The 14,262-nt window shown below is 40.6% G+C and overlaps 1 protein-coding gene across 1 annotated transcript in view; it reads left to right on the plus strand.

Annotated features, from left to right (window-relative positions):
• Window positions 1-3,870: 3,870 nt before the first annotated feature.
• Window positions 3,871-14,262, plus strand: part of RAP2A (RAP2A, member of RAS oncogene family) — a 36,912-nt gene continuing 26,520 nt past the window's right edge. The window contains exon 1 of the mRNA XM_010959680.3: window positions 3,871-4,501. Coding sequence (XP_010957982.2) covers window positions 4,188-4,501 — 314 coding nt within the window. The 5' untranslated portion in view covers window positions 3,871-4,187. The remainder of the gene's footprint in view (window positions 4,502-14,262) is intronic.

Here is a 14,262-nt window from a genome sequence, read left to right on the forward strand (position 1 = left end):
TTATAGACTCACTTTCTGCATTCTAATGCTTTTTCTTTTCAAAAGTGCTGAGACATAGCAGGTTTTCAAAAGAGAAACACATTTATTTTGCCCTTCCTTTTCGACTCTTCATATATACTTCTGTTTCTCAACTGCATTAGGAGCCTGGGAGGCCAAGGAAATGACTCCTGCTCTCTCTATAACAGCCAGCAGCATTTCATAGGTGCTAGATGTTCTTGTCCTTCCCTTTATGGTTAATCAGAGACATGTAGGCTTTAATGGGAAGCAATAAGAATCAGGGTCTTGTAGCCAAGAAGCACTGGTCACATTACAAACGCCCTCTACTAACTTGTTTATATTAAATTCCTTGCATACTTGCTTCTTGCTAACATCAGAAAGTCCCAGAACATTGTGTATTTCCCACTTCATCCCACCTTTTCCAACATCTTTCACAGAAGCAAAGAAAGGAGCTGGGTTTCCATGGTAACACAAGTGTGGCATTTGAGGGTATTATGGGCATAGGTGAGAGAACTCTCAGATTCAGCAGGGAGAGGAGAAATGAAGTTTTTCTTTCTCTTTTTTTTTCCCCTCCCAGCAGTGCACTTCTGAAGCTAAAGAGGCCCTGAAGTGTCAGTGTACACTGTTAAGTTTTCACTATCACACAGCATTACAGCTCTTGGGGAAAATTCAATTTCATTTTATTTCATTTTTTTTTGTCTTTCCCACAAACAAATGAATAGAGACATGTTTTTATTTCTAAAAATCACTCTCAGAATAGACAGTTCATGCTAGCATAGCAATGAACATTAAACAGGACTAAGGGATCCAGGAGATAGATACCCAATTTCCACCCAGATCTTCCAAATTCTCTACACATCCTGACATCCTTTCTTACAGAAGCTAATTCTTCAACCAGCATTTCACATACAGCCTCAAATCAGTTAAGTACCAAGACAAAACAGGTAAGAAAATATACTCCCACATAACATGTTTCTTTTACCTCTTAGTGATTAAAAACGTATCTTTATAGCAGCATTGAGAATGAAAAATTGAGGCCTGTCATTATGAGAAATACAAATGAGGTACAACTACTTCAAGAGTGGGAATCTCTATTTCTCCTTATCAACACAGTCCGCATTGATGAAAGGTCAGGGAAAATAATCCGGGAAATGTCAAAAAAAAAAAAAAAAAGCTCCTTTCCTCTCTCTACTAAGCTAAGTGGAATGACTAGGGCACCCATTCACTAATTTTTTGTGGTAACTTTAATCAAATGCACTCCAATCCAGAGCTTCTCAACTTCTGGGGACCTAGGAAGTGAAAACAGTTGCTTAAGGTACATTCCAACACAAATTTCTAAAAAAAAAGAAAGTCACTGGAACTTTATTCCTTGCAAAGTGAATGGCTTTTCAGTTCCCCTGTAAAGCAAGGTACTACACAGGTTGTAATGATCTGCACAAAGAGAAAGTTTGAGGCTTCTTGGCTCTATTTTACCCCCAACAAGACTAGGAACTTATTACCACAATACCCAAGTTGGATCTTAAAAGAACCAGTCTGTTTTTTTCTGTGAAAGAAATCTAGCTGTTACTAAAGTAACCACAAAAAGCATAGGAGTTTTATACAAAATATGAAACTTCTAAAAAGCTATTTGAACACTGTATTCACCTACAACATCCTCTTGAAACATCCCTGCCAAAAAACTCAGATATGAAGCTTCACTTCATACCCATGTGAGTTCTTAATTTTAATTCATTATTTCACATTATTAGTTTAGGATGAGGTATCAGATCCTCTTTGGTTTCAATTCTCTTAAAACTTTCCTCTGAATCTTAGTTCTTTTGCAATCTGCCTTCACTATTGATTCTGGCAGCTCAAATGCAACTCTCATATTTTGATGATATGTAATCAAGAAATAATGGCTGAATTATAGTTTACTACATATTTTGACAGGGCACTTACCCTCAATTATTTTAAGCAAAAACTTGGTGTGCGTTATACTATAGCAAGATAATGCAGATATAAGTTATCCATTTCAAGATTAAAAAGTGATAGGGCTGTAGAACATGGCTAGATCTGAGTACATCTTTATAGTAGTTTGATAATTGACAAAAAAGATGGCAAAAGAACACTTGTTTTTCCGAAGAATTCTGACCAAAATCCTCTCTACATGATGACCTTATAGGCGAGAGGAAGGGTGAAGAGGTATGCTATGTTCAATCATTAGAACTATAGAAATGTATTATTCCCCCCAAATGTGAGATAGTAATAGATGGGTGTAGACTAGCTCGATAAGGATATAGTTTAAGGAAGGTAAATACAATAACCAGTTATTGCAAAATATAATCCAGTAATATTTAGGGACATAACTTCTCCTAAATTTGACATTATGGGTGGGAGAGAGTGTGGCATTAAGATCTAATGCCACTGAGAGAATGGTAAGTTTTAAAACTGAGTTGTTAAAAATGTTTTAGGAGGCACGCATGGAGGACCCATGCAACTGCTGCAGTATGTCTCCTTAACAACCGGAAAATTTCTTGCCCTAAAGACAAGAGCCCCAGTTTTCTCGATTCATCCCACGATTCAGCCCGCATCCCTCAGCACTATTCCCATGCATCATTTAGGCAAAATGCCACGGAGACGACCTTAAAAGAGAAAACCATCACTCTCGCCTGCAACACATCTTTTTTTTTTTTTTTTTTTTGCCAGAATAGGGTGCAGCGACCGGCCCCTCAATTACTGACCCCTCCCACACCCCCACCAGCCCTGCCCCTGTCTCCATACTACCGGCCCCTCGTGTCAAGACAATCGCGAATTCTGGTTGGCTCAGCTCAAGTCTCCGTCATTCGTCAGCTCACCTACGATTGGTTGGCAGAGCGTGCGCAGGCGTAAACGCCCAGCCTGACCCGGCTGTGGGAGATGGGATGGCTGAGTCTGCGACTAGACTTTCTCTCCATTGGCTGATGGATAAGCATCACGTGGTATAGAGCGGCTTTCTATTGGCCGAGAGTGGTACCATGGGGTCCAGAGACGCGGTCTGGTTGGCTGGAATGAGTCCCAGGTTCCTACTAGGTGTCCCAGCTTGCTGTTGCTATGAGGTGTCCTTAGGCCCTGTGGCTGCGACTCGGGGCTCCGCTCTCCCAGTTTTCCAAGCTCCCGCAGCTGGCAGGGCGTGGGAAGAGCGCGACTTCTGTCAGACTCTGAAGAAGGGCGGGGCTGGGGCAAGTGGGCGGGACCCTGGCTACGTCACCAGGCGTAGGCCCGGCTTCCGCGGCCTCTGGCCTTCGCTGTCACCTCTCCCTCAGTGTCTCGACGCTTAAAACAAAGCTTCATTTCGTTGTGTTTATGCTCGGCCGTAAACAAAGCTTCTTCCGGTTGTGTTTGTACACAATAAAACCAAAGCTCTTAGGAATGCTGACAGACCGGTGGTGTCTAGCAAGGCCCTAGTGCCAAGGCCTCCTTTTGGACCTTGCCAGTGTCTTCTTCTCACTCCCCGCCTCAGGCTAAAGTCTGGAGACTTCTCTGGTCCCTCCAACATCTTGAGTCCGCCAAATTCTGATCGTGCCATTCTCAGGTAGACGCCGTTCCCGTTGCAGGCGGAAGAACCGCGCAGGCTCAGTACGCAGTCCCCGGGGTTCGCCCGGGCTCGCGGGGCTGGGTGGCCCAGGTGGTTGTTTATCTAAGCGCGGGCCGAGGCTTCCGCGCGGCGCAGAGCCCCCCCGGGAGCGCGCGCGGCCGGTCGCCTAGGCGACGGGACAGCAGGGGCGGGGCTCCGCCGCCGGGCCCCGCCCCGGGCCGCCGGGCCCCGCCCCCGGCAGCTCTGCGGCTCGGGCTCGGGCGCGCGCTCGGGCGCCGGGGGAAGCGGCGGCGGCGGGCGGGGAGCTGGGCGTGGAGGCGCGAGGGGCGGGGCGGGCGGGCGGCACTGCGGGCCCGCGGTTCGGGCGGCTCCAGCAGCTCCGGCGGCTCCTTGGCTCCCACTCCCTGCTAGTCCTCAGTGCCTGCCGGCGCCCGCGGGGCCGCATTGCTGCCCGGCTCGGCCCATGCCCAGGGCTGCTGCTCCCTCCGCCGGAGCCCGGGGGGCCGTGGCGGCAGTGAGGTGGGGGCGGCCGCGGGAGGCGGCGGAGCCGGCCGCCGGCGCAGGGTCCGGGGGCGCAGCGAGGCGGGCGTAGGTCTATGTCGCGGGCGGCGGCGGCGGCGGCGGCCGCGGAGGGACGATGCGCGAGTACAAAGTGGTGGTGCTGGGCTCGGGCGGGGTCGGCAAATCCGCCCTGACCGTGCAGTTCGTGACCGGCACCTTCATCGAGAAATACGACCCCACCATCGAGGACTTCTACCGCAAGGAGATCGAGGTGGACTCGTCGCCGTCGGTGCTGGAGATCCTGGACACGGCGGGTACAGAGCAGTTCGCGTCTATGCGGGACCTGTACATCAAGAACGGCCAAGGCTTCATCCTCGTCTACAGCCTCGTCAACCAGCAGAGCTTCCAGGACATCAAGCCCATGCGGGACCAGATCATCCGAGTGAAGCGGTGAGAGGGCCGGGGGCGCGGGCAGCGGGCTTCGCGGTGCGGCCGGCGGCCACTGTCCCGGGGCCAGAACTCCCTCCCGCGTGCTCTAGGGTGGCCGTGGGCAGCAGGAGCTGTCTAGGGAGATGGCTTTGGGGTCTTACGCCTTATCACCAATTTTTTGCCGGCATCATGCTCCTCATCGTCTTGAATCTCAAATTTGAGTGCTTTGTTTCACAACTCAAATTTGGCATCCCGTGAACCCACAGCACAGCTCTTTGTCTCTTGGATATTTTTAGTAGTGCTTGTGCAGAACCTCAAAGGAAACAAAGTTTAAAACTTGCAGGGGGGAGAGGGGCGGGTAGGTTTCTGCTGGGAAGAGGGCAGCTGTGCAAGTATAGTGGAGTCGTCTTCAGATTGAAGAACAACAGCAAAAATCTACCTTTGTAATGTTTGACAGCAAAAATTGCTCACACATATATGGTAAAAATGTCAGGTCCAAAGCAAAGAGATCTTTCTCATTTCATAGATGATTGAATGGTGCCAAAGTGTTTTACAAAAATGAGCTCTCCAATTAAGATGAAACTTTAAAGACAGATTATAAATTATTTGAAGACACAGCTCAGTGGGATTGAGAGAGTATTAGTATATAGAAGCACAAATATACCATTCACATTAAAGAATACGGCTTAACTTTTTTTTTTTTAATTTACCCACCTTATCCCCTCAAAAAAAGAAAAGAAAAAAGGAGGGATAAAAGACATTCCTGGAAATAAAACAAGTTTCTTCAGAGGTGCGACTCAAGTATTAGCTAATTTAAAGTTAATGCAAATGAACTCTTTCCTAATAGGAACTCTTTTTTTCTGAAGTGTGCATTTTGAAAATACGGCTGGTAGCTTAAATAGCTTATGATATTTGTCTTCTCTTACGTTGACTGAGTGTATTTTTTCCCTGTAATTTCAAGCATCAAAAGTGAAATATCTCAGTTCAGAGTTTCAGCGGATTTTTCTAATTACGATTGAATTACACGTTACTGTTTTGTCTGATTATTATTAGTTAATAATTACTAATAATTTTGATTTAGCATAATTTTGTTTTTCTTATCCAGTTCTACGTATAGCCCTAAATTTGTAGACATTTGCTGAAAACTAGTTGTAAGTGTAGTATAGACGTAATCTCATTTTTAGTCAGTTTGAGTCTACTCATTTTGAAAGAGCAAATACCAAGTCATGTGTACTGAGAGGTTGCTCAAAAGTTTGTTACAAGAGGCAGATTTTTAATGCCACATATGAGATCAAAGAGGAGACCCTCTCCCCAAACCCCCCTTTAACTCATTTAATATGCACTTTAACATCTAAACTGAAATTTTGTATGTTACTTATTATGTTGAATTTCAAACTGGAAAAAAGTGAGTATTTTCATGGCCTCTGATGCTGCTCTAAAATCCGTGAATCTGATAGCTTTTTACTTTTTCAGTCTCAATTTTTTTTAAAGTTAATTGCTGTAGTTAGCATAATAACACTTTTGATGTTAAACTTATTAAGTATATGACATTTAAGAGGCTGCATTTTAGTGATCCAAATCTTTAATCCCCCCCATACTACTTTAAAAAAAAACAACTATAGAACAGGGCAGTCTAATGCATTGTCACCTGACAATTTTAGGCCACATACATACATCAAATTATAAAGTAAATGTCCCAACTGCTCCACCCTTCATATTTAAATACATACAGATAATGCATACATTCATAAGACCACATGCCCAGGCAAACTTCTTGATACAAGTCTAGGGGACAGAATATGGCAAAATGTCATTGGATAGTATAGTTCACATGATTTTGTTGTAGTTTCTTATGCTTGGTAGGGATTACTAAAAGTAAGTTAGTCTAAACTTATTGTACTGGAACAATTTATCTGTTTACACCATGACCCAGTAAGGAAAAAAAAAGCAAAATTCTACTGGCCCAGTTGTCATTTTACTTACTAGTCCCAGTTCCTGGTGTAAAAAGCTGAAAAGATCAGCTGAAATAGAGTTCATAAACTCTTTTCGCTAGAATTCATCCGTTGTGTCCATAAGAACCACTTGGGCCCTTCTGTGTCCAGATATTTTAAACCTCGCCCAGACCGCATCATCTGGCCTCCCAGCCTATAGCATATTATAAACAACTGAACATTGAAAGAAAGGATCTGTGTATATTATATATATTACATTATAGTATATGTTATACTAAAGCAGGTATTCAATATTTTGGTTCTTTAAATTCTCCCAAAGAGAGTAACACATGATACTCAGATACGTGAATTTTCTACTCTTTTTGAGAATCAATTTTTAAATTAATCAGTTGCTATGGGAGGTATTCAGTAGTTGTTCCCTCCCCTCTGCCAGCTAGCTGCTTTACATATTATAGACAACATAGTTTTGGGGATACTTAATATTACCATAATGCAAATGACATAAGTGAAGTGCAGAGAGGTTTGGTATTTTGCCCAAAACTAGTCATTGTTGGAGAGGAGACTTAAACCAGGATCTCCATGAATCCATGTACTCCTCTTTTCTTCCATACCAGGCTGCCTTTGAACTTGGTGTTTACTGGCAAATTCAATAATCCAGCCTTTGGTCTAGGGCAGTGCCAATCAATAGCAATACAGTGTGGGCCACTTGTGTAATTTTTAAGTTTCTGGTAGCCAATTTTTTAAAAATGTAAAGCAAATAATAATTAATTTTAATAATACATTTTGTTTAACCTACTGTATCTAAAATCTTGTCACTTCAACATGTAATCAGTCTTCAAAAATTGAGGTATTTTGCTTTCTTTTTCAAACTAAATTTTCAAAATCCGGTGTACAGTTTATACCTGCAGCACATCTCAGTTCAGGCTAGCCGTATTTCAAGCGTTCAGCAGCCGCATGTGACTGCAGACTGCCATATTGGACAGTGCAGGTCTAAGGTGTATATATTTTGGAGAAATGCTTGCTTTTCTAAGCTTCATCTTCCTTCTCTGTGAAATAGAGTATAACATGAGCCTCTTAAAGTCTTTATTAGGATTAAATGAGGTAATATATTTTAAGGTACCCAACACAATACCTTAAACACAAAAATTACTCCAAAATCCCAGCAGTTCTAACTTTGTCACCTTATCTGCTTTAAATTTTATCCTTGATCTAAATATAATTTCAGAGGAAATATGCAGTTACATTTTGAAGTTCATTCCTCAGTGTAGATAAGATAGTACTAGAAAGAGCAATAGTGATTAAAGCAATTCTTGGAAAAATGTTGTTGGTATTCTTTTAAAATATCTTATCTTTTAAGGATGTTATGGGAAAGGATGAGGACGGGAGAATAAACATGTAAGTATAGCTACCAGTGCACAGCCAAATAGTGAAATGGAGCTTTTCTTTGGATTGGTTTTGTATGGAATATTTTGCTTATAAGAAGTGTAAAATAGGCCCATATTCCCTTGTGTGTCTTTAGGTTCATAGACATTCATTTACAGGTTACCGCCCACTGTCTGAAAGTGGAGCATCCCTTTGAAACCTTTCCTAAGCCAAAATGGTATAAAGCGAAGACGCATTTACCTTAGGACACATCTTGCTTATGGAGGTGCAAAAAAAATCTAGGTAAGATGCGCACAGACAAGAGTTCAAAGCCATGGCGGCTTGATGCTGAGATGCTGAATGTGGTTGCTGGGGAAGGAGCTTGGAGGTACCACTCTGGCTGCTTGGGGTGTGTGCTACCTCTCAGCTGCTTTCTCCAAACTGTACGCTATTCTCATTTTTCACCTTTTTTTCCATGAAAGTGGGAATCTTTTTCTGATTTCTTTCGGTTATCGAAAATAGGTACTAATAGGTCTTTTGTAAAAGCAAAGCGGTGTAAAGCAACTTTGGAAAAGCACCGGATACCTGTACGTACACAGCCGCCTGCCCAAGCCAAGGGGGCTAACTAAAATGGTGGTTTTTATCAAGTTAGATGCTTTCTTTTTTTTAACTTGGCTTTGGATGAGATCAGACACACAGGGATATAGAAAAGATTTCAATTGAAATAAAAGTCAAGTTGTGTCTAATTTCACAGTTGCTTCTCCCATTCTTCTCAGGGTAGGCTGTGGTCCTGACTTCAGGTATCTTGGAATATGCTATCTGAGAACTCTTGTTCTTAGGGTAAAGCCCTGAAATCTTGAGCCTGCGCTTCCCAGGCCCAGCATGCTTTTACCCCGCTGCCTCTGCAGCTTCACTCTGGCATCCTTCCTCGTCCCTTCCATTCCAGCGCCCAGACCTTCTTTTAGTTCCACGAGAGTGCCTATCTCTTGGCTCTCCTTTTACGAGTAGAAATCACCAATGTTTTGCAGAGTTAATGCCTACTCTCTGGCCCTGCTTAAAAGATTTCCTCCTCAGGGAAGCCTTCCTCATCTTCCCAAACTGACTTGACTCCTAACCCGTCTTCCCACACTGTCCTAACGCCATGCCTCATCCCTTCCTCAGCCACTCGCATTTCAGACATCGGTGGCACCCTGTGCTTCCCTCTTGTAGCTCTCATCACAGTTGAATTATTTGTGTGATAATTTAAGTGCAGTCAGTCTCATCCCATGTAGCTAGCACAGCTCCTGGCCCATAGGAAACAAGAAAAATGTGTTGAAAAAAATTAGTGTTTAGAGAGAGAAGTAGTTTAGCATCCTCTGGCCTCAGTTTCCCCAAGCATTAATTGTATAGGTGGAGGAGGTGATTCTTTAAAGCCCATTTTGCAGCTGGAGCAGATGATCTCGCTTCCGCTCTACCATTCTGTGAGAGTACTTCTGTCTACTCGGGGCAACCAGGGAAGAGGTGAAGTTTAATAAGAATTTTAAAGTATCAGGAGCATGGTATCTTCCAGATGGAGGACATGGCCTGGGAAATGCATAGGGTCTATTTTTTGGCTAAACCAGGAATTCAAATGAGGAGGTAAGGCTGACATCTGTAAAGCTAAATTACTGAACATTAAAGACTTTGGACTTGTTCTTGCAGTCAAGGACCATGATCAGAATTGTTAGAGAAATAGTACCATGGTGGTGATATGATAGACGGCTTGATGGTAATAGACCAGCATCAGGAGGAAGAGTGGTAAAATATTGTCATAATCTTATTTCTATATGAAGTATAAAGATTCTGAATTAGCATGGTGTCTGTACGAACAGAAAGGAAAGAATGGATGCAAATAATGTTATAAAGAATGAATTAATCAAACTTAGTGGGAGAGGGAGAGGGAAAGGTCAAAAGTAACCTTGACGTTTTGAACATGAGCAAATAGGATTAGGGAGGAATAGCTGGGGGAGATTATTTCGGCTTTGGAGATGGTAATCATCCTGATAGATGCACCTAATAAGCAATCAGAATATTGGAATAAAGCCTGAAAGGTGGTTTGTGTATGAATATAAAGACTCAGGATCATCTGTATAATTCAGATTTGGAGAGTAGATGAAATCTGCTGGGTAGGGTATAGAGAGAGAGGAATGAATGGATTTGGCCAGGAATAGAAATTAGAAATGAATAGGCAAGGATAGAACTTGAGAGTTGTAAGATGTGTGGAGGAGACTTCACACATTACAATAAGCTGGAAGGCGTTTTCAGAATTGGAAAAAGAATGGGAAACGGGTGGTTGGTTTGCACTACCCAAAGTGAGTAAGGTACTTTTTTTTTTTTTTTTTAACTATTATTATTAGCATTTCTGTATCATTTGAGTGTTCCCTTTTCAGTGACCTGGCTGATTGTGTGCACTTTTCCCCCACACTACACGTTGCCACAAAAGCCTACTCTAAGGTAGATAGGTCGGTTGCCAATTGCTAACCCAGCAGATTGGCGCTGTGGAGCTGAAACCAGGAAATACATCAAATGATGTTTGTCCCATTAGGTGATTTCTAGAATCCGCCACCAATTCCTTCGTCCACAAACACCTCCTTCCCCAGTTTGGTACCTCCAAAAACCAAAACTGTAATTGAAAGCTCCTCCAAGGTACAGAACCTAGTAGCTATGAGTCACTTTTTATAGCCCAGAGTTTTTTCCTGAAAGGGAAACTTGGTTTTGCTGCATTGTAAAGTTAGAACTTTACAATATAGTAGTTTCATCCCATCCCAGGATGAGAATTTTTAAGTTCACTTTGTAGATGGAGTATATGATCTCCCTCCAGCTCTACGTTCCAAGAATACTTCCATTTGGTTAGCGCAGTAAGGGAAAAAGTAGTTTAATATGAACTGTAAGGAATCAGCAGCATGTGAGCGGCAAATCTTACCTAGTTTAGATTGTGTGATAATTGTATCAATAAAATCTGTAGCCAGGGGAATCCCTGTCGTGTCTTTAAAAAGGGGGAGGGGCCAAGAATAATTTAAATAACCAGCGAACCATTCCACTGCACCCAGACAAAAGATATCAGCTGTCCCTGAACACTGATAACTCTTCTGACAAATGGAACAAATGGTTGATTTGAAAGGTGATGTGAGTGACCACTGAGTGAGAAATACTCAGGCCCCAGGCAAATGAATGACATTGATGTTCTAACTCTCCTTTAGCAAAAAGTCAGGAAATTAATTAACTAATAGAAAAACGTTAAGGAAGAGGAACTAATAAAACGTCTCTGAATGACACAACCAACAGGAAGAACCAACAAAGTTGGAGTCTTTATTTGTCCAAGTTTTCCAGTTGCAGTACATTTGAGTGGTTTAATTCTGTATGCCATCTTTTTGGAAATTCTGCATAACACATTAAAATGCGTATGTTATACATCTTTCTAAGCAGTGATCTTCACATAAAACTATACACATCATACTTAAGGGATTTTTTTTTAAGGATAATTTTTACTTTACACAATTTCTTTCTTAGCCATTGTCTTCAGAACCTAAACCCCTGAGGAGGTGTCAGTCGGGGGACAGGAGGAAAGTGTAATTCCCATTCCAGGGTTTGCTCTGCCTCTGTTTTGACTTCTTCCTGTTAACCTGTTTCCCACCATCTGTTCTTACCTACTGTGTTCTCACATACTTGTATTTTTCTGTCCTGTGATATAAAAAGTTGTAAGTACTCTACACTTTGGGGGAAAAATATTTAAGTTATGAATATAAGTAGACTTTAACACAAGATAAAACTGATGGAGACAGAATAGCTACAAAAGTAAAAATGTACAGATGGTATTTCTGTAGGAAATGTATCATGAAACATTAGTGGTGGGCAGAAACATGCTGGATTTATATTTGCCTACTTATTTGTTACTTTGACAGCTGTGGTTCATTATATTAAAAATTATTCTCAGCTGGACAAGGAAAAATTAAAGTTTCTTAAACACATCTTTATGCTTTACCAGTTCAACCTGAGCCTTTTCAATACCATGATAGCAATAATGTCAATTTGGTGATTTTAGACGTCTGCATTTCAGCAGTGTATATAAGTAAAATATAAATATATTGGTAAAATTTAAGTTATCAAAATATGTAAAAATAGCATAGTTTCTAGTTACTAAGATTTTGACATGATATATACTCAATACTGTTTAAATTATACTTCTAAAAGATTGAAACCTCCTTGAAAGTATTGGACCTCATTCAGCTATTTGACCTTTTATTCTTGTAAGAAAACTCTAAAAGCAAACACCTTTTCCTAAAAAAAATTTTTTTTAATTAAAAGTTGTCTTTGAAAAAAGCCATCTATATTAGCCTGATTTTTAATAAATTTCAGTTTAAATTAAAGATCGCTGCTATGAAATAAGATTTTTTTAAGCCTGTGAGTCAGAATGAGGTTATTGGGTATCTGAATCAAATGTCAGCAGCATATTATATTGAAGGCATTGTTTGGAAAGTCTGGGAATGAAGCAACGTTGGAATTCTTTGGAATTTGACGCATTTCATTACTTAATGTTAGAAATGTACTTATCACACATTGCTAAAAACTCTATCTGAATAAGCTCTTTAAAATAGATTACAGCATATGAATAAAGTACACTTGTAAATTATACGTTCTCTTTGCTCAAAATACTGAAATGTATTCACCGGCAGAATTGGATAGATTGTTGGTTTTATTTTGTTTTTTGTTTTCTTAATGTGCTTAAGATTTGAAAACATACCAAACTGATGTTTTATGGAGAAATATAGTGATTATTTTTGTGGGTTTTTAAAGCTTATTTTTATTGAGGTACAATTGACATATAACATTGTATTAGTTTTAGGGTTCTTTCACTTAGTAAAATTATACAAGACAAACATTGTAAACCTTTACTTAAAACATTTGAGTTATTTCTCATAAAATGTAATGATTTAACACAAGAATATATTACAAAATGATCACCATGTTAAGTTTGGTTAATGTCCGTCACCACAGATAGTTTTTTTGTGTGATGACAGCTTTTGTGATTTATTCTGTTAGCAACTTTCAAATATACAAAACAGTATTAACTCTAGTCACCATGCTGTACATTACATCCACAGGGCTTAAATGTATCATTTATTTTATAACTGGAAGTTTGCACCTTTTGACCACCATCACCCATTTCAACCCCGCCCCCCATCTGTCCTCTTTATCTGTGAGTTCAGTTTCATGCTTTTGTTTTTGTTTTTTTTTAATGATTCCACATATAAGTGAAATTATACAGTATTTGTCTTTTTCTGTTTTATATCACTTAAGCATAGTGCCCTTAAAGTCCATCCATATTGTCTAAAATGGCAAAATTTCCTTCATTTTAATGATTTAGTAATATTCTGTTGTATACATATACCATATTTTCTTTATCAGTTCATCCATCAATGGATACCTAGGTTGTTTCCGTGTCTTAACTTTTGTAAATAATGCTGCAGTGAACTTGAGGATTGCAGACATCGCTTTGAGAGTGTGATTTTGTTTTCTTTGGATAAATACCCAGAAGTGGAATTGCTAGATCAGTTCTCTTTTTAATTTTTTGAAGACCCTCCATACTGTTTTCCACAGTGTCTGCAGCAATTTACATTCCTACCCACAGTGCACAGGAATTTTCTTTTCTCCCCATCCTTGCCAACACTTGTTATTTTTTGTCTTTTTGACAATAGTTATTCTAACAGGTGATAACTCATTGTGATTTTGATATGCATTTCCCTGATAATTAGCAACGTTGAGCACCTTTTCATGTCCTTGTTGGCCATCTATGTGTGTCTTCTTTGGAAAAAGGTCTGTTCAGATCTTCTGCCCATTCTTTAATTGGATTTTTTTCATTTGAGTTATATGAGTCCAAATATTTTCTTCCATTCTGTAGATTGCCTTTTCATCTGGTTGATGGTTTCCTTTGCTATGCAGAAGCTTTTTAGTTTTCATGTAGTCCCACTTGTTTATGTTTGCTTTTGTTGCCTTTGCTTTTTGTGTCAAATCCGTAAAATCATTACTAAGACTGAGGTCAAGAAGCTTACACCCCTGTGTTTTTTCTTCTAGGAGTTTTATGGTTTCAGGTCTTATGTTCAAGTCTTTAAATCCACATTGAGTTGATTTTTGTGTGTGGTGTAAGATAGTGATCCATTTCCATTCTTTTGCATGTGGCTGTCCAGTTTTCCCAGTACCAGTTACTGAAGAGACTATCCTTTCCCCATTTTATATGCTTAGATCCTTTGTTGTAAATTAGTGGACCATGTATTTGTGGGCATATTTCTCTAGTCTGTTCTGTTGATCTGTGTGTCTCTTTTTATGTCAATACCATATTGTTTTGATTGCTATAACTTTGTAATCGTTTGAAATCAGGAATACGATGTCTCCAACTTGGTTCTTCTTTCTCAAGGTTGCTTTAGCTATTTGAGGTCTTTTGTGATTCCATAC

Source organism: Camelus bactrianus, chromosome 14 (genome assembly GCF_048773025.1).
Source record: "Camelus bactrianus isolate YW-2024 breed Bactrian camel chromosome 14, ASM4877302v1, whole genome shotgun sequence".
NCBI lineage: Eukaryota > Metazoa > Chordata > Mammalia > Artiodactyla > Camelidae > Camelus > Camelus bactrianus.